General features: G+C 52.3%; 6 protein-coding genes across 6 annotated transcripts; 3 read left to right on the plus strand and 3 right to left on the minus strand.

Annotated features, from left to right (window-relative positions):
* Positions 1–4,859: 4,859 nt before the first annotated feature.
* Positions 4,860–7,017, plus strand: PG985_009249 (ERCC4 domain-containing protein; the record flags this gene model as incomplete). Its single annotated transcript, XM_066829017.1, has 2 exons — positions 4,860–6,188; positions 6,244–7,017. 2 exons carry the CDS (start codon positions 4,860–4,862, stop codon positions 7,015–7,017), a joined length of 2,103 nt encoding a protein of 700 aa, XP_066683929.1.
* Positions 7,018–7,407: 390 nt separating this feature from the next.
* PG985_009250 (carbohydrate-binding module family 35 protein) lies at positions 7,408–9,114 on the minus strand (the record flags this gene model as incomplete). Its single annotated transcript, XM_066829018.1, has 4 exons — positions 7,408–8,243; positions 8,484–8,625; positions 8,711–8,835; positions 8,934–9,114. 4 exons carry the CDS (start codon positions 9,112–9,114, stop codon positions 7,408–7,410), a joined length of 1,284 nt encoding a protein of 427 aa, XP_066683930.1.
* Positions 9,115–9,437: 323 nt separating this feature from the next.
* Positions 9,438–10,628, minus strand: PG985_009251 (uncharacterized protein; the record flags this gene model as incomplete). The annotated part of the gene is made up of 5 exons (XM_066829019.1): positions 9,438–9,593; positions 9,650–9,777; positions 9,820–9,929; positions 9,987–10,176; positions 10,238–10,628. The coding sequence occupies 5 exons, from the start codon at positions 10,626–10,628 to the stop codon at positions 9,438–9,440; spliced, it is 975 nt and encodes a 324-aa protein (XP_066683931.1).
* Positions 10,629–12,214: 1,586 nt separating this feature from the next.
* On the minus strand, positions 12,215–12,766 carry PG985_009252 (Peptidyl-prolyl cis-trans isomerase-like 3; the record flags this gene model as incomplete). The annotated part of the gene is made up of 2 exons (XM_066829020.1): positions 12,215–12,634; positions 12,689–12,766. 2 exons carry the CDS (start codon positions 12,764–12,766, stop codon positions 12,215–12,217), a joined length of 498 nt encoding a protein of 165 aa, XP_066683932.1.
* A 3,043-nt stretch (positions 12,767–15,809) lies between these two features.
* Positions 15,810–17,306, plus strand: PG985_009253 (uncharacterized protein; the record flags this gene model as incomplete). Its single annotated transcript, XM_066829021.1, has 3 exons — positions 15,810–15,899; positions 16,124–17,008; positions 17,064–17,306. 3 exons carry the CDS (start codon positions 15,810–15,812, stop codon positions 17,304–17,306), a joined length of 1,218 nt encoding a protein of 405 aa, XP_066683933.1.
* Positions 17,307–19,630: 2,324 nt separating this feature from the next.
* PG985_009254 (tRNA-splicing endonuclease) lies at positions 19,631–21,094 on the plus strand (the record flags this gene model as incomplete). The annotated part of the gene is made up of 1 exon (XM_066829022.1): positions 19,631–21,094. The coding sequence occupies one exon, from the start codon at positions 19,631–19,633 to the stop codon at positions 21,092–21,094; it is 1,464 nt and encodes a 487-aa protein (XP_066683934.1).
* Positions 21,095–23,383: the final 2,289 nt, after the last annotated feature.

Consider the following 23,383-nt stretch of genomic DNA (forward strand, 5'->3'; position numbering starts at 1 on the left):
AGGGACCAAAAGCATCACGAAAGGGGGAGCCAATTGGGGGCGAGCTACTGCCGGGCGGCCAGCCACATTCAACGTACGCTCTAGGTACACTCTCACGCTACGCCGTACTTCCGATAACAAACGCCCTTTCTGCACCTGGCTCGTCTGTTGTGCGGAACTGTTTGCCCGCTGCCGTCGGGTTTCAACCGATCTCCGGATCCATGGCCTGGTCCCCTCCTTCCTTCAGATGCGATGGTGACAGGGTGGAATAGACAAGAGCGACTGCCGATGTCATATATAGCAGGCGGAACTGCGGAAGGTAGTCCAAGTTCTCCCGATACCAATAGTTCAAATGTGTCACTGACTCACTAATGCCCATCTGGAAGATTGCACTGATTAAGGGCGACGTGAGAGAGTATTATCAATCACGATGATTCGACTCTTTGATGTTGGGCTATCCTGTTCTAGGGGCCTAGCGGCGCCGTAGCGCATGCAGAAGCGGGAAGCTTGAGCCTTGCGGAACAATAAGCGTACAACGGCGCGATCAAATAGTAGATACGATGGAGAAGGAAACTGGTGCCAGTAGTCAACGCAAACCTCCAATCTACCTAGTTTGTAGAACTATCGATGGAATCTGTTGGAGAAGATTCGCAATCGTTCTGTCTGCATGTATCCAACACTGGATATCGTACGGTTATTGCATTATCCATTGCTTGCAGCACCCGTCGGTCCACCTCCCACTTTGACGTGCAGTCGTTTGGTGGAGGCCGAGATAGCACGTTGTTAGGCCCAATGAGGGTAGTGCGATTTCCGATTTGGCGGATATGCAGATTTCAGGAAAAGGGGGTTTTCGTTTGCGCCATGACATTTTTACTTTATCAAGCCGCATCGATGCGATGCAAGTGAATGGGCGATTGCACCTCATGGCGCATGCAAGGGCGTGCTCCAATCTTTGAAGAATAACCTCCGACTGGATTCTCTTCGTCGTAGGTGAACCCCTTACTTCCTCGCGTCGCTGGCAGCAGAATCGCATGTCAATACGAGCATCGTCGGAAGACGTCATTATTTGGATGCGGTGTTACGAGAAAGGAGATCCAGTCAGAACCCGGTTCCCGAGACTTACATACAGCAATATATTATTCATAGAGAGCTTTGTGCGATGCCCGGACCGCTTCCGGTGGACCAAAGATAAATCGGGATTGATATCAAAGAAATAACCGGGACATGCTGCCACTTCATTTGATAAACTGTTATGCCGCTCGCATACATACGTAGGGCCTTGCGTCACCCCTCCTCGTGTTTTATATTCTTTTGGGAGCCCCGGCAATGCGATCATATGCCGACCCAGCGGCGATGACCCAGCTATTGAGTGTGCTCGGTCCTGGATCGGGGAGGAAATTCAAGGCCCAGAGAGCCCGGACCACGCCCGGACAACAAATGCGACTGGTTGCAGACTGATGGGTCGCCCCCCAAAAACCCCTCTGGTTGGCTTCCCTTTTCCACCCACCAATGCCGGTAATTTGGAACGATCGTCCGTCCATATCTCATATCTCGGCGCGGATATAGGTTACGTGGGAATTGGAGTCGGGCGTCGATCGCCGTGATGATGTCGCAGCGCGCAGTGACTCCCTTTGTCGCGAACCTGGTATTTCATTTCAACATCGGTGCTGGCCGATGTTTATCTCCTGATGAAACATATGTGGTGGTACTATTGCCGGTGTCAAGGAAAGTGTCGTTTTTTTTATCTTTTCCCGCGGAAGTGTACCGGTGGCAGGTGGCGCGATCGATTGGTGGAGCCCCATCCCAAAGCTCCGGTCACTCGTCGTTGTTCGTCAAAGGAACGACGTCGCAAAGAGGTTGGTAATGAGGTAATGTCCGCAGTCATTACAAAGCAAAATCGGATTTTGTTAGCATCGCAAGACTCTCCCCACCTGCTACTACCTTACTTAGATAATACAACATCGACGGTGCGTATCACGATGCTGGACATCCATTCCTGCACCCCGCATTCCCGCTTAAATTCAGCCCGCTGCCAGGTCCATCCCTCCCGCCGCATGGCATTGAGTAACGACGGGACGGCTATATACCTACATACACACATAGAGACAGACGTCAAATGTCTCGCCTACAGTGATGGACCACCCCTGCTAATCGACGGCCGCGTCAAACCTTCACAACGTCAACAACAAGCCGCCTCTAAATAAGGCAGTCTTCCGGCAGAGCCAATACACAGCCGGAACTTCTTAAATCTCGTATTGTATTATTCGAGCTCTCACAACCCCAGGCCGCAGTGCGGCTGGTCCTTTAGCCCGAGGAGACTGGCGTGCGGCCGGGCAGCGGCTCTTGAAACTTGAAACATGCATCACCCTGGCGGTACCATCCTCTAGGAGCTTGCCGCCTAGACGTCCATTTGACTTGACGGATACTATGCCGTTGTAAGTGGACTGGATGGCAAGGGTCGAGACCTCGGATTAATGAGATGCGACTGGTCAATGGTCTAGTTGTGGTTAAAGTCTCTGGAGCCCCTAGGCGACTACTCGTCGACTATGTAACCTCACCTTCGGGGTTGATATGAGATAGCCCGCCGGGGCAATATCCGGTCCACCCCTCATTACTGCTGCAACACCCGACAAAGTGCTAAGCGGTTCTACGGCAAGACGCTGACTTGTTTCTGTTTGCCGCAAGCAATTCCATCCGCATTATGGAATCGTTCCGTTCTTTCCTACTCGAATGTACTGTCCATGCCTTTCCAAGCCGTGAAAACTCAAAATAAGCCACCCTTTGCTGTAGCTAGTCGCACATTGACCCCTTAGGAGGAAATATCAGGTATATCAAACAGGCTAGGCAAACAGCCTACATAAGAACCATTTCCACCAACGGGTTCGAGATTCTGCCATACGTCTACTAATGTGCTTCTGAGGATTCCATCTCGTGGCGCTTGATCTGCGGATGCCTCCTCCAGTTAAGACGACACTAGCTCGCTCGCCAGAAACGGCTCTTCGAGCTCTTCAAGAAGAAGCCGAGATGAGATGACGTCTCGTTCTGCCGTGATGCTGTTCCTGTGGAGATAAGGCCGTTCTGGCCCCTTGTGAACCCTTCACTGTCCTGCTTCGTGGTCTGACCTTGGGACCCCCGCCCCAAGTCTACCTGACCTAGGAATGCAAGTCGGCGCTCAGTTCCAAGGCGATGCTACCCTAACGTGGATCAAGGCTTCATCTCGGGATGCTAGTTGCTGCAAGTATCAGGTGACGCCCTCTGCGATGTACCCCGTCCGTTCACCTTCCCCTCTCTCGGCAGTCGTGCTGCTGCGCCTAGCCCAAGAGCCGGCATTGGGTCCTGACAAAGCAAAGCGTTTATCGTTGCAGACGGGCCCAAGTGCCAGTGCCGGAGTCGGGGCCGGGGATCTGATACGCAAGGGTGATCCGTCGGCCCAGCGCGGAGCATCGAAACTCGTCCCCAATGCCACGCGGCGGCGTTAAAGAAAGAGTGCTAAGTAAGGAGAAGGTTGCATTGTCAATGCTCGGGTCTACTTGCAATCGACAACTTTGAAGTTTATATGTCCTAAAAGGTACGAAAATAGACAATATGAAGGACCATTCGCAAAAGAGTAACAAGGAGAGCCTAGTACCGCTTCAAGATGCCGGACGAGTTCATCCGACCTAGGCGATTTGAGGCGGACGGTCCTGTCGAGAATATTGCATATGTAACTTGGTGGAAGCCAGCCAGGATCTAACAGGGGTAGCACCGCTTCCGTAAAGATGGATTGAGATATCCTGCCCGTCTGTCACCATCTTGGTAATGCAGCCCTACCACCGTGGCCATGGTGTCGCCAATACCTTGCATTAAACTGTACTCGCAGTCCGCCTTGGTTCAAAAATAAAACCAACAATAAAGGCTGCCAGCCGAGCTTGACCAAGTGTCTCATCTGAGGCGACTTTTGTAGTATCGTAAACCCGATGCGGATGCTGTCTCGGGTCAGCTTTCTCAATATACGGGTTAGAACTCTTGGTTACCTAATGGTCATGGTGATTTGGATAAACGCGTGTATTTTAATAGAAATAAGGTAGTGAAGAGCCGCAGACCGTGATTCTTCTGAAACGGACGAGCGCGTCAGTGTCCATCTATTTGTCATGTTGGGATGAACATGAACACAATTCGAAGCCGATCGCACAAACAATAACGCATCCCCTTTATTTCCCCCAACAACATGCTCGCTTCAAATATGGCTTGTTGGCTGTGTGCCAGAAGTACCAAGTGTACACGGAAGATAGCGCCATTTTTGGATATGTTTTCATGCTTACGTGACTGGAACCGAAGCGCAACTTCCGCGGGCAGCTACTCGTCCTTTCTCGCTTAGAACCACATGTTTCTTGATCTTCCAGGCAATTAGATAGAAGGCATTTCTTCCGCTGTAACAACTGGTCCTTCTCAGACTTGACCGTGTCCGCTCATTATCACATTGAGTCCGCCGGTGCATCGAGGCAAGATTCATCATTGTTAAGGGCTAGGCATACATATTGGTACTGTCGTGACTTGTATATATTGCCCAGTGAAACGGAGGAATATTATGTAAAGAGCTTGACCATTCCTCGTTCAATTATTATAAATTCTTGAACGTTAATAAGTCAGTCGCATTATTCAGGCAAACCGAGTGTTAATGGGTCACGTGCTTTCGTGCCTTCGTGCTTCGTGGGGCAACAATCGTGACGCAATTCGACGCGTCACAATTCTTGTCAACTCGCAACGGGTTCAATCAAGTGGGTGAATGTATCGGACATTCACTAGAGGCTTGCTTGCTCCAATAATATGATGTCTTTTTGAGGAACATTAACCGTATTCTACTGGCACACAAGCCATTTTTATGCCCCAAAACACACAGAATGCCCGAAGTCATCGACCTCATCTCGAGCAGCTCGAGCCCGCCATCTCCGGCTTTGCAACTGGAACGCGGGGGGGTTACATCTTCGCCGCCTAGACGCGATTCTGCGCATGATAGATATCATGTCGACGACATACTCCATTTGAACGATGCTCCCCCAACCGAAGCCCTTACGAAGCGAACTGCTACGACATCAGCGCAGCCCACAACCAAAAACGACAACGATTTCCTCTTCCTGGACGAAGATTTTGATGTCACGGGAGATCTGGATGGCTTTGAAACAACTGTTCAAACAGAACGGCACTCGACCGATTCCAGGGGCCGTAGCAGCTACACCCGGTCATCGACTTGGGCTACGACAGCAGGGGCCAGAGCCGACACCACAGCCCCCATGCGCCCAGCAAGCTTTGGCAGATGGAACTCGATCGCCGACCCCATCGAGAACAGCAGCTCGCCTGGCCCATTTGATCTGACGAAAGACGATACCTCGGAGACATTGCCGTGGCCCCAGCCCGCGCGTGCGGGAAGGGCCTCTGCGAAATTGCCCAGGGCAGTCCCAGCCGGCAAACCGACGCGGAAATCGCCAGATATCGCCCCTGTCTCGAGCGATCCTTTCGCTGACGATTCTCCGGTCCGACCAAAACCAGCTGCAAAGGTGGAATTGGACATCCCTAGCGATCTGTCTTTCGTCTCGCCTGTTAAATCAAAGCAGAAGAACGCGGCTTGGGACCCTATATCCAGTTCCATGCCGGAGAGCCACACGGATTTCAAGGCCAGTCCTAAGAAGATGCCAGATCACCAGCCATTGAAGCGCAAAGCTGAGGTTCTTGTCATCGACGATGACGATAATTCAGACGAGGAGTTTCCAGATCTTAGCGCCATCGACTTCTCCAAGCTGAAGAAGAGCGCTCGATCTTTGAGCGAATCTCCGCGAAAGGCTACAAAGACGTCGACACAAACAGCAAAGAAGACCGCGCCGTTGACCGCGGACCAGAAAGAATGGGAGAAGCGACGCAAGGAGCAGGCCCGGCAGGCAGAAAAGGAGCGTAAACGCATCGAAAAAGAGCAGGCCAAGGAGCAGCGAGCGCAGGAGAAGATGAAGCAGAAGGCACTGGATGAAGTCAACAAACTGAAAACCGACAAGAAAGCGTCCACCTCGGAGATGATCGTTGACTTGCCCCAGAGCTTCGCCCCCGGCATTACTTTGCAAGTCAGTAAGATCTTGGAAGACCTCGAAGTGCAGCAAGGCAGTTGGCATAGCCACCCCGTCGATCACATAGTGAAGTGGCGAAGAAAAGTCCAGTCTCGATACAACGAAGACTTGGGATATGTGAGTATATAACCTGTTCTATTTTCATAACTATTTTGCTTACCCGTTGATGTAGTGGGAGCCGGCACCACTGCGTATCGCCCCTGAAAATCACGTCTTGGTGGTCATCGAAGCAGCCGAGTTCGTTAAGCTTGCGCTCGGAAGCGAGGGTCACGACCTTGATGCGCATGTCTTGAAGATGAGGATGCATTTTCCTAAGGAGTCCATCATCTATCTGCTTCAAGGCATTGACCTCTGGATGAAGAAGAACCGCAATGCCCGGAACCGCCAGTTCACCAACGCGGTCCGCGGCAACGGTGACGATGCACCGCCGCCTTCCGGTCAGTCACGGCGGAGGAACGCGCCAACCCACGAGATCATTGACGAGGACATCGTCGAAGACGCGCTCATTGCCCTGCAGCTGCACCCCGGCGTGCTCATCCACCACACTCCCATCGCCGTCGAGACGGCGCAGTGGATCGCGGTCTTCACGCAGCACATTTCCACGATCCCGTACCGCAAGGCTAGAGACCTGACGGCGGCGTCGGCGGGCTTCTGTATGGAGACGGGGCAGGTCCGGACGGGTGACAACCCGGCCGAGATCTTCGTCCGCATGCTGCAGGAGAATGCGCGCATCACGGCGCCCATGGCGTACGGCATCCTTAACAAGTACAAGTCCGTCTCGGAGCTGGTCCGGGGGTTCGAGCAGGAGGGCCCCCTGGCGTTGGAGGATTGCAAGAAGAGCGCGAACAAGGACGGCGCTCTCACGGATCGCACGCTCGGGCAGGCGGCGAGTCGGCGGTTGTACAAGATATTCACGGGGCGCGACGATGATAGCACTGACATTTGAGACCGTGGAGGGAGATATTCGTTGTTCGTTGTTCGTTGTTTTTGGCATTACGGCAGTATTTGTCCAACGTGTTGAGTATATACTTTGACGGACGGTGCCGTTAGGGCGTGTACGGTTTACGAGCTTTTGGAACATCATTGATACCCAGCGGAATGGCCAACGGATCTGTTTGGCCTAAAAGTAAGGAAGAAAAGGTATATATTTTGTGCTCCTAATTCTATACAATAACCAAATCATGGATATTTGAAAGTTACGAGCACATGTCCAAAAGTATGCAATAACGTTTTATGTGACTGCCAATCGTCATCGAGAAACAAATTGACATGTAATGGGGCCAAATAACCAACCCAACAATCTGGAACAACAGTCGCCCATAGCTACAAATCTCCATCAATCGTCTTCATACAGCTCGAGCCCCTGGACCTCCATCTCGAAGGCTGCCGTGCCGACCGCCCCTAACGTGATGGTATTCACGTCGCCCGCGTCGAGGGGCAGCCGTACGGGTACCGTGTGGTGATACCCCGCGCGAGAGTTATACTCGGAGAGGTTGACCGGGATCGTCTGGTAGTTGATCTTGATGTACGCCTCGCCTGCATCGGGGTCGTTGACCGTGTATCGTACTGACACCCACTCATATGGAGAAGTCCCGAGACGGCCGGTCACGTTGCGGAATGTCACTTCGTCTCCAGTACGGAGACGGTGGACCAGGACTTGTCGCTGTTTGGTGGCGTCGCTGGCAGCAGGAGCAGCACAGTCATTTTCATCGCCAAAACACCGCTTCACCATAGCCACCAGCCCCCTTCCTCCAACCGCCTCAGCCTCCGCCGCATACCGCCTCCGCGTCGCCGGGTACGACACCACCCCCGTAACAGGATCAACCTTCCACATCGCATGGTACTGCAACGTAACCCTCCTACCCTTGGCCTCGACCGCGACGGGCAACCAGACGTAGTTCGAAGCCGCCGTCCCCTTGCTGTCCCAAGCATCGCCCATGAAGATATACGTCGTGGCCTCGGTCCCCTCCACCACGAACTCGTACGTGTTCTGCGAGCCGTACGTCTTCTCGGCCGGGGGCGCGATATCGGAGGGCCCCGTCCAGGGGCCCGCGAGGGACGTGGCCCAGAAGGCTTGGTTCGCGTTGGCGCGGTAGCCCGTCTTGCCCGAGACGAGGAGGAAGTAGACGCCGTCGGACTCGAGGATGCCGGGGGCTTCGTAGGCGCCCTTGGCTGTTGGGGTGCGTTATTAGTGTTAGCAAATATGCGCTTTGCTTTCAGTAATATCGGACGAAAGAGGGTCGGAGACGATGTACTCAATGAACTAGCTAGGCTTCCGATAGAGCCGTCGCTGTTGATCTTGTTGATTTGTACCGTGTTGTGATCCGCGCTCGTCAGGAGATACCAAGCATCTCATCGCCACCAAGTCAGCTCCCTAGTCTCACCGGATACCCGCCGCAGATGACGACTCACTCGTGGCCTTGTCAAAGAACATCCCAGTATCCGAGTACGAATACCTGTTCGGTGGTAGAAGCCCCTTGGCCTTTTGGCTGTAGCCTCCGATGAACTGCGAGGAGGACAAGGACAGGACATTCCGATCTTGTTGCCCGTACAGCTAAGTAGACATCAAGCAAGACGAATAGTCAGCCGCGCTGTCTCCATACAGAACAAAGTCGCCGCTGAGGAATGCAACTACTAACCCAGGATGATGAGCCATTGGGACTCGCGAACTTGGGACGCCACATGCCACTAACGGCAGGGGCTTGCTTTCCCAGGTTCTCCCAGTTGACAAGATCGGTTGACTGGTACATCAGGGGAGTCTGGTCTGCGGATCCCCCACTCGTCAGTTCTTCGGGTGTCCTTCCTTTACCTCTCGGGGAAGCAGCCCTTCCTCTCCTAGCTTGCTTCAGAGAATCTACTCACTATCGCTGGCACTGTAGCCAATCCAGTACCATGTCGAACCTCGCTGAACCACGCCTCCCCCGTGAGCGTCGATCTTCTGCCCTGCTGTATCGTACCAAACAGCGCCGGGGACAATCCATGACGCACCCCAGACGGTGCGAAATACGAAAGAGGTATATAAAATAAGTATCGGCTTCCACATTTTGCTGATGGAAGGTGACGCAATCGCCAGGTCAACCCTTTGGTTACTGTACAGACTACTATCCTCGTCGGATGGGGAGAAGAGAGAAAAACAGTTTGGGGAAAAACGCATTTACTCGTCAAATCATATCTGTGATCCCATGCTGGGCTGGCATCAGTAGCTAGTGTGTTCCGGCCAATACCTTCATTAGGCGGCAAAATCCCCAGAGCCCTGCTCAGTTGAGGAGACGGCATCGAGACTCCGAAGCGGGAGCGCTACCGCGGGGAACCATAAACTTCCGTCAATGCAACGCAAACTGATGTTACATTTCCTCTGTTGCCATCTCAATCATCCGTCAGATCGACGAGATCAACCTCTTCTCCCGAATGCAATTTCGTTCTCTTAGATGGCCTCCGAGGAGACTCATCCTGGGTTAGGTCGTAGTGTTCGCCATGCTCTCGTTTGATTGGAGCACCGCCTTCACGCTTGACCTTGTTTCCCTTGAACATGATCAGTCAGTAACGCAAGTAGAATATACGTAGCAGGGACAATTTACCTTAAGTTGTTCCAGTCGCTCTCTAGCCAGCCGGTCTCTTTCCGCGTCGGTCAAGGCTGCAAGTCTCGGCGAACGAGGAGGTGGAGTGCGCGGTAGGATCATCTCTCGCTTGAGTGCCTCTGTGTAGCCTGGTTAGGTCTGTAAAAATTGAATACGTGAGACCAACGAACCTCTTGACCTGTAGATGAGCCGAAAGACGGCAATGGGACCATTGTCTTCGTGCAGCGCCTGGAAGTCTGAATACTTCGGAGCCCTCTCGAGCCGCGTGCCCTTTTCGAAGCTTCTCAAAGTCAGCTATGAGGCACAAATGAGATTTATCAGACGACTGCCGACTCACTTTGTCCCATGCGAGACGGCCTTTCCCTTCAGCGATTTCTCGCTTAGCTCAAACTTGTTGTTCTTGATGTTGCCCGGACGACTTGCGATTTCGCCTCCTATGATGCCACGCAGGACTCGGACCTCGATGACGCCCAGCTTGGTCGCAATCTTCAGATCATGCTTCACTCGTTCATGTTGAGCTTCATCCACTAGAAATTGCTAGTTAGTTACACGCGCCCGGGCTATCTCGAGGCAGGCAGGTTATCATACCTGTGGTGACCGAAGCGAACTTGAAATTCCGCAATTCCCATTCATTGGTAGAGGGATTGATCTCTTCGCGGCCACGGATTATCGACTCCTCAGTCGATGGGAAGTATCCTAGATTCAACATATCGGGGCTCCTGAAGAGTTTGCCGATAACCCAATGGCCATCGACGTAGACTTGTAGGGAAAGAGCATGGTTTCTGTAACCCCACTCATACGCCCTGTTGACGCCCATACGGATGGCGAAGTTGGTGTCATCGATACACTCGATATATTTGGTGACGGTTGGTTGAGGTGCATCATCATCACCGGCATCTGGAGCGGCGTACTCGGTGACATCTGCACCGTTGATCTGAACTGCGACATAGACGCCGGGAACGTCTTCGTTGATCGTCATCTTCACGACGTTTGGCCCCAAGCTGTGTCAACCAGAGGCCACAAGGGATACTTGCAGAATAATAACTTGGGTTGTGTTGATGTGAGATGAGTCGGAGCTTTCGGGCGATGGGGCAATCCGACGCAATAAAAAGGTAGATATGATTGGAGCCCAAATTAGATGTCCTACAATCGATGTCGAGTTAATGCCCATTCAATGCCTCAGCATCAAATATGCATCGTATCGACGACGGGTGGACAATAGAGGTCACCCCGGCCGATAAGGTTCAGTTGCCTTTGTCTGTTATTTCAGCAGTAAGCAGCCTCAGGTTTGGAAGGTACGTTGGGGAGCCTGGTTCGGTGAACCTGTACTTCAGCTGCAGGTGGTGACTCCAAAGCAGTCTCCCCTTCCCCGGTAGGTGCGACAGCAAACTTTCTCACAAGGTCCTTTGACTGAGGTGAGAGAATGATGTGATCGCATTGATACCGAAGCCGATGTGCTACTCAATTGAGATGATTCGACGACAAGGGATGCGAGAATGCAAATGTCTTCAATAATACTTAAAGTATCCAGCGCGGTCAAGGAGAGATGTGGCGCACGGACCCACTATGGACTTTAAGAAGACACGGGATGGCACGAGATCAGATGCATTCGATACAAGTTGCTATGTTACACTGGTTTTCATCTGCGAGGCTGACAAAATACTGCATGCGCGATTGATGCTTTTCGAAGCTGTATGCCCAGCAAGGTACATGCGCAAGTAACTTGCTGTGTACCTAGCGTGCGAGTCTGGAAGAGATGAGGTTGGAACGAACGATACACTGCCAGCAACTGATCTGTCAACCAGTCACCGCTCCCTAAGCGATGGTGCTCATGAGCGCAGGGCAGGTAGACATCATCACAATAAGGCTCCCATGCACCCGTGGTACTGTGCTCTGGTCATTTGCGACTCCGAACACACCACTCAGGTGAGCACATATAATCAAGCTGTGTGCCAGTCATGGTTATCAACAAGCCATACAAAGGAAGGCAGCGCATGTACAGAGGGCAGTAGAAAGGTATCAAAACACGCACATTGATGCCAAGACTCTTGCTTGCGTACTGTTATTTGTGGTGAATCAGAGCTGTATATGGCGTGAAGGAAGGCCATGAACATCGACCCCAAATGACGTAAAACATAGTTTGATCTTGTGCAGTCACCAACGAGCCAGCAGTTGATTGACGATGGCACCAGTACAAGCCTCTCACCTCTTTTGGGAGTCACGCTGGTCGATTCAGTTGTTCGTGTTGGTCCGTGGCCCCTTTCCCCTCAAACTTTCTCGAAATGGAGCAGAATACTTCCGGGACGACTTATCTAAGGGCTTTTGCAGGCCTTTTCGCGACTCCTCTATAGCATGTCATAGGCAATCAGAATATTTTCGGCCTGATCGCCGGAGCCGGTGGTGGCATTGCCTATGGCTCTTCCCTGGTATCGTTCAAGCTTCTTGATTTGCGCAGTTGAGGCTTCGAAGAGTCGGCAGCGGGCACCATCGTGTTGCGGCATAGCCCCCGAGACAGTTCAGATATCTCGCTCGGCGTAGAAGACTCTACGTTGCGGTTGATGCAATTCACGCCAGAGGGTTGGCGTGAACTGTGACTTTCTCAATAAAAGCCTTCTCTTTGGGCCGGTTCTTCTTGTCGACCTCGACGGCTTCCAGTTTGGAGAGGGTCACGAGACTGTCGTCGCCAATGAGCTTCCCAAACACCGTGTTCAACCCGTCCAGATGAGGAGCCTTGTCGAGCAAGACAAAGAACTGGGATCCGTTGGTGGCCGGGCCCTTATTCGCCATGGACACCATACCACGGGCGTTGTGCTTCAGGGTCGGCCGGATCTCATCCTCAAAGGGAGCACCCCAGATGCTCTGGCCGGCCTTGGGGTTCTCCGGGGTCGGGTTGCCAGGACCGCCGGTCTGGATCATGAAGCTTGGGATCAGCCGGTGGAACGGGGACTGATCATAGTATCCCGATGCGCAGAGCGCTAAGAAGTTCTGTCTCGTCGTTAGTATGGCGGTCTTTGTGGCTGGCCTCTCCTGTAAACTTACCTCGGCAGTTTTGGGGACACTTTCACAGAAAACCTCGATTTTCAAGTCACCGAAGTTGGTATGTAACGTGACCGACATGATGGTGTGGGAACTCTGTAGCGAGATAGGAGGCGGGATTTCTCGGGCGTTGGTGACTGACTTGGGTGAATGTTTTGCTGAGCTAATGTGTGTAAGATTTGACCAGAGCTTCCAAAGACTCCAGTCACCAACCACCAACGTATGCCAATTCACAGGCCCCTTCCTTGGCGAGTTAAATCAATGGACCCCGCCAAACAAAGCTAGGTCGGACACTGGAGTACATACGGGCCCCATTCCGCACATCAATCCCAACTCCACTCTATATTTCATCAGTCATACCTTACAACCGGTAGCAGACACGAAAGCGGCAGGCACAGGGCAATTAGGGACTGCTTTGTTGTGGGATGTCTCTCTTGGACACCCATGCAAGGGAAGTGGGGATATTGTGTATGTGTATAGTCAACAGCTGAAGTAAAGTTTGAAATGTCATATTTGATTTCTCCCCTTTTAAGAGGCTCAGCTTGAGTTGGCACTGGAGCCTCTGGAAATTGGGCGATGAGTTTTGTTTTTTCATCATTCCAACATGTCATATGCGGTTACGAGAATGAAGACTGTATTACGTGGATTGAGTAGAAGCATTGGTAGTATCCAGCAGGCCTGGAGGTTGGTCCATATGAGGAGTGTATACTCTTGCGACCTGATGTGGGGCATCTAGCTTCCACAAAGCAGATTCGAACGAACAAGTAGACCGCCTTTATCAATTCGACAACTGACGATGTGTATCTGGGCGACCGGTTGCCTCTCATCCACACGGAAGCTGAATTGGGGATGTGAACCCGTGACAGCTCTGATGGTTACGCAGCTAACGCCATCACTCACGTTATCCAAAGTCTTCTTTGGAGAAACCACCCCACATTGCCAGCTGCTTCCAGTCCTTCCGCCAACCCCAAAAGTCCTAGATTTCGGCTCGGTAGTACTTCACACGCACATACTTAGGTTAGCTTGGCAGATCAACAGGAACGTGTGGGCGCATCGCTACGAAGGGCCCAGTTGGTCGCACAGCTGATCGGAGATGGACGAATGATTCCTGCCATGCCCGCCCATCCATCCGCGACGTTCTGCTGGGCTTCTGTTGCTCCGTGTCCGAAAAACAAAGGAATCTGAGCCAGAAGAAGAGTCCGAGTTTCGGCAGGGAGGTATATCATATCATAGGTAAGGACTACCGTAGAGCAACCCCCGATTTGAATACCCCACGTGTGTGTATCCATCATAGGCGTGTGCGTTTGTGTGTGTGTTGCTTAATTCCGAGCTGCCAAACCACCGCTTCGGTGCGCGAACTCCTCCTCTCACATTCGCTGCTCTGGGGCAAGATCAACCTTTAGTCACAGTCATATCGGGCATTTTACCATTTAGGATTATACATAAGGGATCTGCCCCCTACCTCCTCTCGTTATGGCTCCTATTATATCTGCTTCCACCATCACACAGTATGAAGTGCAACACATTGCTTTTTTTCCATTCGACGTAATTTGAAAACTTCGCAGGCGTTTCCCTTTAGCGGTCACCATGGAGACGTGGGCTGCATCAGTGGAAGTAGGGACGGACTGCCTTGCATAAGGTGGTGTTGGGGGAGCGCGGCTGATCTTAGCTAGGTTGCGTTAAAGGGCTTCTGCGTGAAGCTATTAGTCGATGTCACAGGGAAACCTGACCAAGCAGCAGCCCTCCACCGCAACGAATAAAGCACGCAATTATATACATCAGACCAACTGCTAAGGTGAACGAACACTGAGTAGACTGATCAGGATCGGGCACCCAATGGGGTGGTCTGGCAGTGTTGAAACTGTTCAGTCCACAACTGCACTAACAGCCATTTGATCGCTCATCCGTCCATTCACAGGCATCTAGACGCCCAAGGTTACATGCTTACTTTTCTTAGTTGAGTACCGAGCTCGTTGGAAAGTGACTGACTAGCCTACCACCTTCTGTGCCTGAGATACGGCTGGATGTTTGTTTTGTTGTCAGCATGAAAGACAATGGGCGAGAGAGAAAGGAGACAGAAAGCCCTTGCCTGGCATTACCCAGCAAGTTCTGCACAAGATGAAGAAAGAGATGGACGCCGGGCTAGCTTTATCCTAGTAAGGAAGTATTCGCTATTTCCCACTTATTGCTAGGTGGTTGTAACACCAATGCCGGTTTTTTGTATTCAAGAGGTTGCAATGCAAGCCAACAGCAAAGGCAAAGGTCGCATCCAACCAATCCTGCTGTTTGCTTCTGCCTCCATATGCATAGCCAGCCAGTGAGTGACGAAAAGACAAGTGAGTGACGAAGCCGAAGGTTCGGATACGACAGCTTTTTTTGCTGCGCTGCGTTAGGTACTGCATCCCGGAGTACTGCTGCGTACACAGCTGTAGTGGGCCCTTTTCAGTGGTTAGTTCAATTACTCAACCCATCAGCATGGATGGGATGGGCTGTGTACATCGCCTGCGTACTTACCTAAAAGTAGGTCGGTCGGTCAATAACACCCGTACATACATCCATCCTTGGGGGGCCCATCCTCTCTTTCTTTACCTTCCCCGGCGGCTGCAACATTGAAATAACACAAAGACAACGTGCACAAGAGGATCCTTTCAGGCCGAATCGAATTCATCTGGCTCTAACGAGTCCCCGGCGACAAACAAACAGACAAACAAGGCCGATTTAGATGACCCAGTGGAAATTGTTCCTGGAAGGAAGTCTGAGCCTGGGTGTACCCTTGCGATTGACAGCACGGAGCCTAGGCTGGCCTTTAGACTGGGAGCAGCCCCTCCAAAGCATAGCTGACCAGCATCATCATCAATACTCTATTGCACCTGAGGAGACCGCCCAAAACACAACTCCATCTTTGGTTACGGCCTGCGCCCACGACTCCCCATCCGTCGCCGAACCAACCTCCCAACGCCTCTCCCCCCGACAGCGCCTGCAAGGGCGGACGAGGAGGAGAATACATGCCACCTCTCCGACCTAGGTTTCGATCCAGTGCTCGACCTGTTCGCGGCTGCTGCATTCGTCGCCCGGCATCAGCAACTCCCCCAGTGCCCGGCGTCAGCCTTGAGCGACGGCAATAATGACGGACCGGATACCCGCCTTCGTACGGGTTTCTGGCCCCCCGAATAGCAGCTTTCTCGTCGGCTATCCTGGAATATCCGCGACACTGGTAGGTTTACCTTGATTTCCTGCTGAGGCTCGAGTGGCTGGGTACTTGTCGGGCTGTTCAGCCCTTCCCTCGCTGCCTTGGGATTTCCGTAGCGCACCCACAGCACGCGGGGTTCGCAGCCCGTGAAACTCAAATGTCCGACGACGGCATTGCGAGATCCCCCAGCATTGAGTCGCTGGCTTGCCGTTACCATTAGAAATTTCATCGTTGACTTTTATAACTAGCCGCGCATTGAAGGAAAGGTTGAGATCCGGCCTGCTGCTGGCTACTCGGCGCCTGTTGCTATATCCCTAGTTCGAATATGCCTTCAACGCAGAGAAACGATTCATCCCGCCGCCGAAAATGTTGCGAAGCGCCACTTAGGGACTCCGCGACGAGACACGACCGATGTCGTAGGGAAAGAACTCCTGTTGTTCCGTTGCGCGTCGGGGAAGGAGGCCGAGAACGTCATCGCGATGGACCTGCCCTTTGTGTTATTCATACCATTTGGACGAGGAGGCGAAGAAACGAATAGAAGGATACCGCCAGCGTCGATGCAGCTTCCCAATAGAGTGCTGGAAACGTATTACGAGTTGGTGGTCACCGTCCAGCAAGGCCAGAGCATACAGAACAAATACGCGTTCCCCGTGCCGCTACAAAGATATGATACTCTGTCGACTTTCGGAATGTACAACCGGCCCGAGACGAAGATTGCGACAGTCGACAACGTCGTCACTCTTGGCATCTCCCTACCCAGATGGAGTTATGGCCCAATGGATCCTATTACCGTCTACATCAAACTTGCGCCAAACCTCGACTGGATGGCAAAGGCGCGCAAAGTAACGGTACAGAAGCTTACACTCGCCATCGAGGAGGAGATAACGTTCAATCCCGAGGGCGACGAGCCGCAAAAGAAGATCAACAGGTTACAGAAGCACGTGCAGGCAGTGGGCACCAAACTTCCAGAGGCCGGATACGTCACCAACATGGGCCTCATCTTTCCTCATAAGGATCTTAGGGACTCACAGGGCATTATACGACGAGGCCAGCCGGCATTCCCTAACTACGAAGTATCCTCATTCACCACTACGTCAACCCTCTACAAAATCGAATTCTTCCTCACAATCAAAGTAAGTATCGATACGACACCATTTGCTTTCATAGCATGCTCACCTCGCATCACAGGCCCATCTGACTTCGGCTCGGGATATCACATTGCGCCAGCCTATTGTTATCTGCCCGATGGATCATCAGGCTTGTAAGGAGGAAATGGACGCCATCGAGCAATCGGCTAAAGAAGCCTCCTTTGTCGATCAAAATAACCCCATGCTACCTGCGCCGACAATCATATTGGCAAACGACCACAATGCGCTCAGAACACTCGGGCTTTGCATGGTTGGCGGCCAAAAGAAACCGCTGATCGACTGAGCGGAGTATTCGGTGCTGAAATAACGACACGCTGCAAGTGCCTACAACAAGAGTCGATGGCGTGCCGACAATGCTTCCTTGCCTATATACTGCGACTGCTAGTATATCGAATTGACATTGCGTCATCCGACACGCACACCGACGCAGCTGGTTTTGACTTTTTTCTAACACAGTTGCCAGTTTTGACTCTGAATACAGTTTAGTGGCGGCTTATTGCTGTTCGCATGAGAGTCTGAGCCACCTGTCACTGCTCTGGTCTCCCGAGCAATGGGAACGAAATGAGGGGCATTGCCAAATGTACCCGACAAACTACTATCCGTCGAGCCACCAGAGTTGAAAGCAGTCAACTGGAATATATGGAGCGAGGCGATGTCTTGATGGGGCCTGGTCTCGAGGTTGGCAATCGATGCTTCTCCCACCGGACTAGCACGTTTTGGCCAGGAAACCGTAGGCATCCCATAAAAGAGAAGCCGCCAGCATTCAAAAAGCGGATTGGGCCAGCGAGCCACCAAGTGGGACATGCCTTGAGGTACGAACGAGCATACGGAATTACGACTGGCGTTTCTGGAATGAAACTCGAATCGGACGGCCTGGGGCCAAAGGGGGAAACGGCGTCACGAGATCTGACATTACGGCAAGCACTTTCTGAAATGGGAGGATACCCAAACCGCTCGGTGCTATGCGGCGTTTTATAAGGACTGTTTCTTCTTCTTCTTTAATTTCTTTCCCAAAGATATGGACATGGACATGGTCCACGGTTGTCGAGACAAGGAGCAGTGAGGGAGGAGTTGCTGAAAGCCGAGAGGGCCTGAACTCGGACCTGGACCAGCCTTTTTATCTTCTGCGGTACTTTGGACATTAAATGGCGACGCTCCCCGTCAGTCGCGCATTTGTGAGGGAGGCAAGCTCGAGTTTCCCCGGCTAGTTTTCCGGACCAGGTGGACTGCATCATATTTGCGACGATGAAGAGGTTTTCTATGGCGGACTTGAGGCCTGGGTCCTTAGAGCGGGGTGCTACTGAGTCGCCCGGGCTGGATTTGTAGGACAACGATCTCGAGTGTATATATATATGCAAATAGTGCGCTTCACCAATGTGTAGTGAACGCCTGCTCGCGCAGCAGGCAGAGGGTGAAAAATCAAAGGCCATTCTGAGATACTGCTGCTGTATAGGTGTGCTGGCATCATGAATGCTACCTCCCCGCCCTTGCTCCCCCGAGATTGTCCACATGTTGGCATTCGCCGAAACTTATCGGGCTAGCCACTGTTGGAAACTTCATCTACTGGAATGTCTTCGAGCATGCACTAGACACTTTGTTGCATGGGTGGTGCACCACATGCCGGACCAGATACTTGAAACCTCAATGATCTTGTTTCCTGAACCTATCCCTTAGACAAGTACCCTGAGAACTACCCTGGAGCCGCAACGTGATTATGGTCAGTGGTACATAGGTTTAAAAGATAAACTTACATATTATTACCAAGATCTTCTTAAAGTTGACCGGAACTTAATGAAAACTAGGATAGCGGGATATAAGCCTTTTTAAGGGCCGTTTTTGCCATCGAAAACGACGCAGGGAGTTTGGCCGAGTGGTGTGAGTAAAAATCCAGCCATTCTGAGCCCATTTCGCAGGCTGCTAACATCATATTCAGTAAGGCGCTGTGTTTAGGAACGTCTTTGACATCCTATAACTTTCCGCAGTGGGAAACCGCGTGGGTTCGAATCCCACAGCTCTCATCAATTTTTTCGCGCTCCAAAGCTTGACTATACCTTTTTATCTCTCTCCCTCTGGTGAAATATATAATAACATTCTAAAATTCAAGACTGTGTCGCCTTGACTTATTGCTAAATATATATAATATATGATTTTCTCCAGATCGAGTCTAGATTCCTTTGTTCATATCCGATTGGTATTTCGGGCCTTATGCCCTGTCAAATGACACCCAAGACGACTTCTCATGCAGCAATTGCTCCAATGAATGACGCTCGTACGCTTCTGGGTCAGTGGTCCTTACAAGTGCTTGCTTCAGAGCGTCTGGTACTTGAAGCATCAGCCATTTGCACTTATGAGGGGAAACAGAAGTGGGATAGTATGGCGTCAAATGTAGTGGGGGCGCCTCTTATCTCCAGTAGCGCCGATTGCTTCTGACTGCCATCAATTGCTCAACTTTTTACTTTCGAGCTTCATTTGAACTTGGTCTTTCTGCTCGTTCCCCTACTAAAGCCAGTTATTTCGGCCAATATATTTCGAGGTCACTCATATTGGGTTTCTCAGTCGAGTTAAGTTTGTGCTGGAAACGAAGTCTGTACTGTGCCTGTCGCAACCATGGCGTACGACGACGAAGACCCCACGGCTGCGCCCCCGCCAGCCATTGCCCGAGATGACCCTTCGAAAGTCGCGATCGAAGACGTCGAAGATGCAGAGGCGGACGAGGCCATTCCCGACTTCCGCAAGTTTGCCTCGTCGCTCCCCGGCGGCGGCGCCAGCGGCGGTGGTGCGCTGAACAAGAAGGCCACGCCCCACGTCTCAAGCAAGACGGTCCGCCGCGGCGAGAAGGACTTCGAATCGCACGGCACGCGCCTGCAGGAGAACGCGCTGGAGACGAGCCGCACCGCCATGCACGACGTCCTCAGCTACACGCGCACGCGGACGCCCGACAACACCATGACGGGCTGGTACTTCCCGGAGCATTGGGCGCAAGAGACGAGCGAGGGCGAGAAGCCCGAGGGCCTCTGGAGGCGAGATCGCGTGGTCGTGCTGGAGGCCGAGAAGGGACAGATGACGAGGAGCATGGGGCGCGTGCTCCGGGGAGCGCCGAAAAACGTGCCGGGCTGGGACAAGGCTTGGTTGCTGCCTGAGGAGGCGCTCTACCTGGTCGAGCGAGGGGATCTGATGTTGCGCTGGCCAAGAGGACCCATTGAGGACATATTCCCTCCTCCCGAGGAAGTCGACGGAGTGAAGCGCGAGGTAGCCCGTGGAGAGGATGGAGACTACGAACTGGGTCTGCCGCTCAGTCTCCAGGCCGCATACTCACTTTTCATCGGCAACGAAGGCGACAGAGGCAAGGTCACGTTGGAGAAGTTCCAAGTGTATTCGCAGCTGCGGCGTACTGGCTATCTAGTTTCGAGGGCCAGTCCACTCTTCGATCCACCACCTCCCTCTGACACCCAGACCCTTTGGCAGAGGCTTTTCTCCCTCATATCATCACCGAAATCAGATACGCCTAAATCACACCCACCCATGGGCCCCTTGATAAAACCCGGCTTATATCGTTCCTATGAGCCGCTCTACCATCATCTTAGCCTCATCCCTAGACACAAGCCGACACCAACACCGAATACGCCAGCACCTGAAGGGCCCTTCACTGTGACATATCACGTGTTCAAGTCCCGTCCTGGATTCACCAAAACCAATCTCCCACTGCCCGACTTCCGTATCGCGGTAGTCAACGCGCGCACAACCGACGTCCCCAGTCTTGCCGAGATGGAAGCCCTCCTCGACTCGACGCCGTGGGACCCTCCCAATGCCAGGAGCGGCGCCGGAGGACCGAGCATCGGCCACATGTATCAGAGGCTCAAGCACGGCTGGAGGAACGTGATCGTGGCGGTCAACGACAACGGGATGGTCAGCTACCTGGAGTTCATGGAATCGGCGTTTGGCGAGGAGAAGCTCTTCGAGCGCTTTGATGCCAAGCCGGGAGCGGGTGGAAAGAAGTCCAGTGGTCGGAACCTGAAGGGTGGACGTGGTCGTGGTCGAGGCGGACGGGGTGGTCGAGGCCGCGGAAAGTAAGGGCGATATTAGCGATATGCTTCACACCTTACACACACTACCCATTCGACCTTCGCGGCGAATCCTAGTCGAAATGCTACGCCGTATGTACGCTGTACACGTTGGTCCAGCCTACTAACAGAAGTACGCGGCGGTGCTCACATAATGTATGCCAAACAAATTGGAAGAAGGGCTTCCATATGCATGCAATACTATCAAGGTATTGGTGTTGGTGCCCAAGATCTAAGTTCCAATACATTACCCTTGATGTCCATGGTCATCAGTTTAGACCAGTAGATCTAATCACCGAGGACATATAAAGAGGGCTACCAGAGGCACATCACGATCGCCGTTCTTCAGAGAAATGGACAAAAAGGTCTTTTTGTGATTATGGCACACTGGGTACATTTGAGGCGGATATATCTATTTGAGTGCAAATAGCATGTATTCTTATCTCTGCAAGATGCGATGCTGACTGGTGTCTGTCGCTTGGACTTACGACAATGGGATTCTGCAACTGACCAAGGTCCTGATGGATACCAAGTTGCTATACTGCAGTGCTGAGCAATATTGTCCCCGAGTCAAGTAAGTGCTAGTAATAAGAATGCAAGTGCACGAAAGGGTCCAGCCAGTCCAGCATCACATGACGATTCTGCCCAGGTTTGTTACATCATTAAGCCAATGGCGATGGGCGCGTCCTCGCCAAGGACTCTAGGTTAGCAACTGGAGGAATGGAGGAAGGCGCTGGTTGGGCTGTTGGGGTTCCACAAAATCCTGCAATCCACTTGGGCACAGAGTTTCTACAGTTATTATTAATACAACATGATGCATGTTCGCCCAAGGCTTTCAGGGTCCTATGGCAAGCAAGTCCGTCACAGCAGCACAACACAATTCAACAGTAAGAAAATAGGCCCTTTTCAAAACAATGTCAGCTCGTATTTTGCAAGGTTTTTCGCCACAGCTAGCTGTCAGCATCTTACAGAAGAATAAACGGCCGATCTTCCTTATCAAAGAGGAGAAGGCTTGTGACTTACAAGCAAAAGATTACATGGTAAGCCTCATGCACCAATCGTGAGGTATACGGCCAGTGCCACCCCAAGAGCTGCATGGGGCCTTGGGCTGACCAGGACCGGCCGAGCGATCGTCGGCACATCCTCTAATGTCATCTGGCAGTTCCTAGTGTCACCTCTAGTTTGCTCTGACTAGGTTATTATCATTCTTGCTCGGGTTGTTAAGCCACGGATTGACTGACGTGCGCCGCCGCCGTAAGTATGTGCGTGCGTGGGTGTAGGTATTTTTGGCGGTTGGGAGGAGGAATGTCGAATGTGTTGATGTCAGGATGTCAACGTATCATCGATTTTAATCCATGCTCACCTATAGTGCAGGGGTGTCGTCTTCTTGCTGTTCTGGGAAATGGACAGAGAGCACCAACTGGCCAGATGCAATCCAGCGATTTGCAGGGGAGCAGCAAGCAGGGACACAGGTCGCTCTACAGTTACCGGGGTCTGGCGCTAGCAGCTGTACCAACAATTGACAGATTCGATATACCTCCGCGGGCAGCGGGGGAGAAGTGAAAAAGGAGCACGCTGCACGCATCCTCACGAGCGTAAGAGTGGAGGCGCTAGAGTGACCTGGCAGTCTGTCAGTGTCAGTGCAGTCAATCATTCATTCAGGTCACAATAGGAGAGAAAGAAGAAATACCAGCAGGTGGATGGCGGAATCTGTTCACGGTATTGTCTAATCCTCTCGCGTCATCTCGTCTGCTTCGGAGGCGCAACATGCAATAGCCGTCAAGAGACAAAGTGCGACAATGGCAACTAAACCCCCTGCCCCATTGGGTGCCGGCAGGATTGTGCTTGTTTGGTTGGCTCGCTACACCAACAGGGGCTCCGCCATGCTTGCTTGGGGCTTTCGCGGTTACACTCTGGGGGCGGCCAACACTAACATGGACGTCCAACACCACTACCATCAACTACCGGATTTGCCTATTGTCTCTCTCGTCCAAAGGGTGGCTTTTGCTCCCTCCGGTTATCGCTCTGTTCCATCATGTTTGCGTTCAGCAAGAAGTAGCAGCGAATGTGCAGCTCTGTTTCATCCCGGGCGCACCTACTTACATGTACTTGCCTTACTCCGTACATCAAGTCGACTTGAGTGAGTCACGGTGGCCCAGCCAGTCATCTTATATAACATTGTCATACGGAAGGGATGTGCGATACGGCGGGATGTCGGTCGGCCCCGGACCTGGCGACCTGGGCAGCCAGTGCAACTGCTATTATTGAACATGATCAGCGAACCTACCACCTTGCCTAC

Source organism: Apiospora marii (assembly GCF_038362585.1).
Source record: "Apiospora marii strain CBS 49790 chromosome Unknown utg000005l_segment0_segment0, whole genome shotgun sequence".
Taxonomy (NCBI): Eukaryota; Fungi; Ascomycota; class Sordariomycetes; order Amphisphaeriales; family Apiosporaceae; genus Apiospora; species Apiospora marii.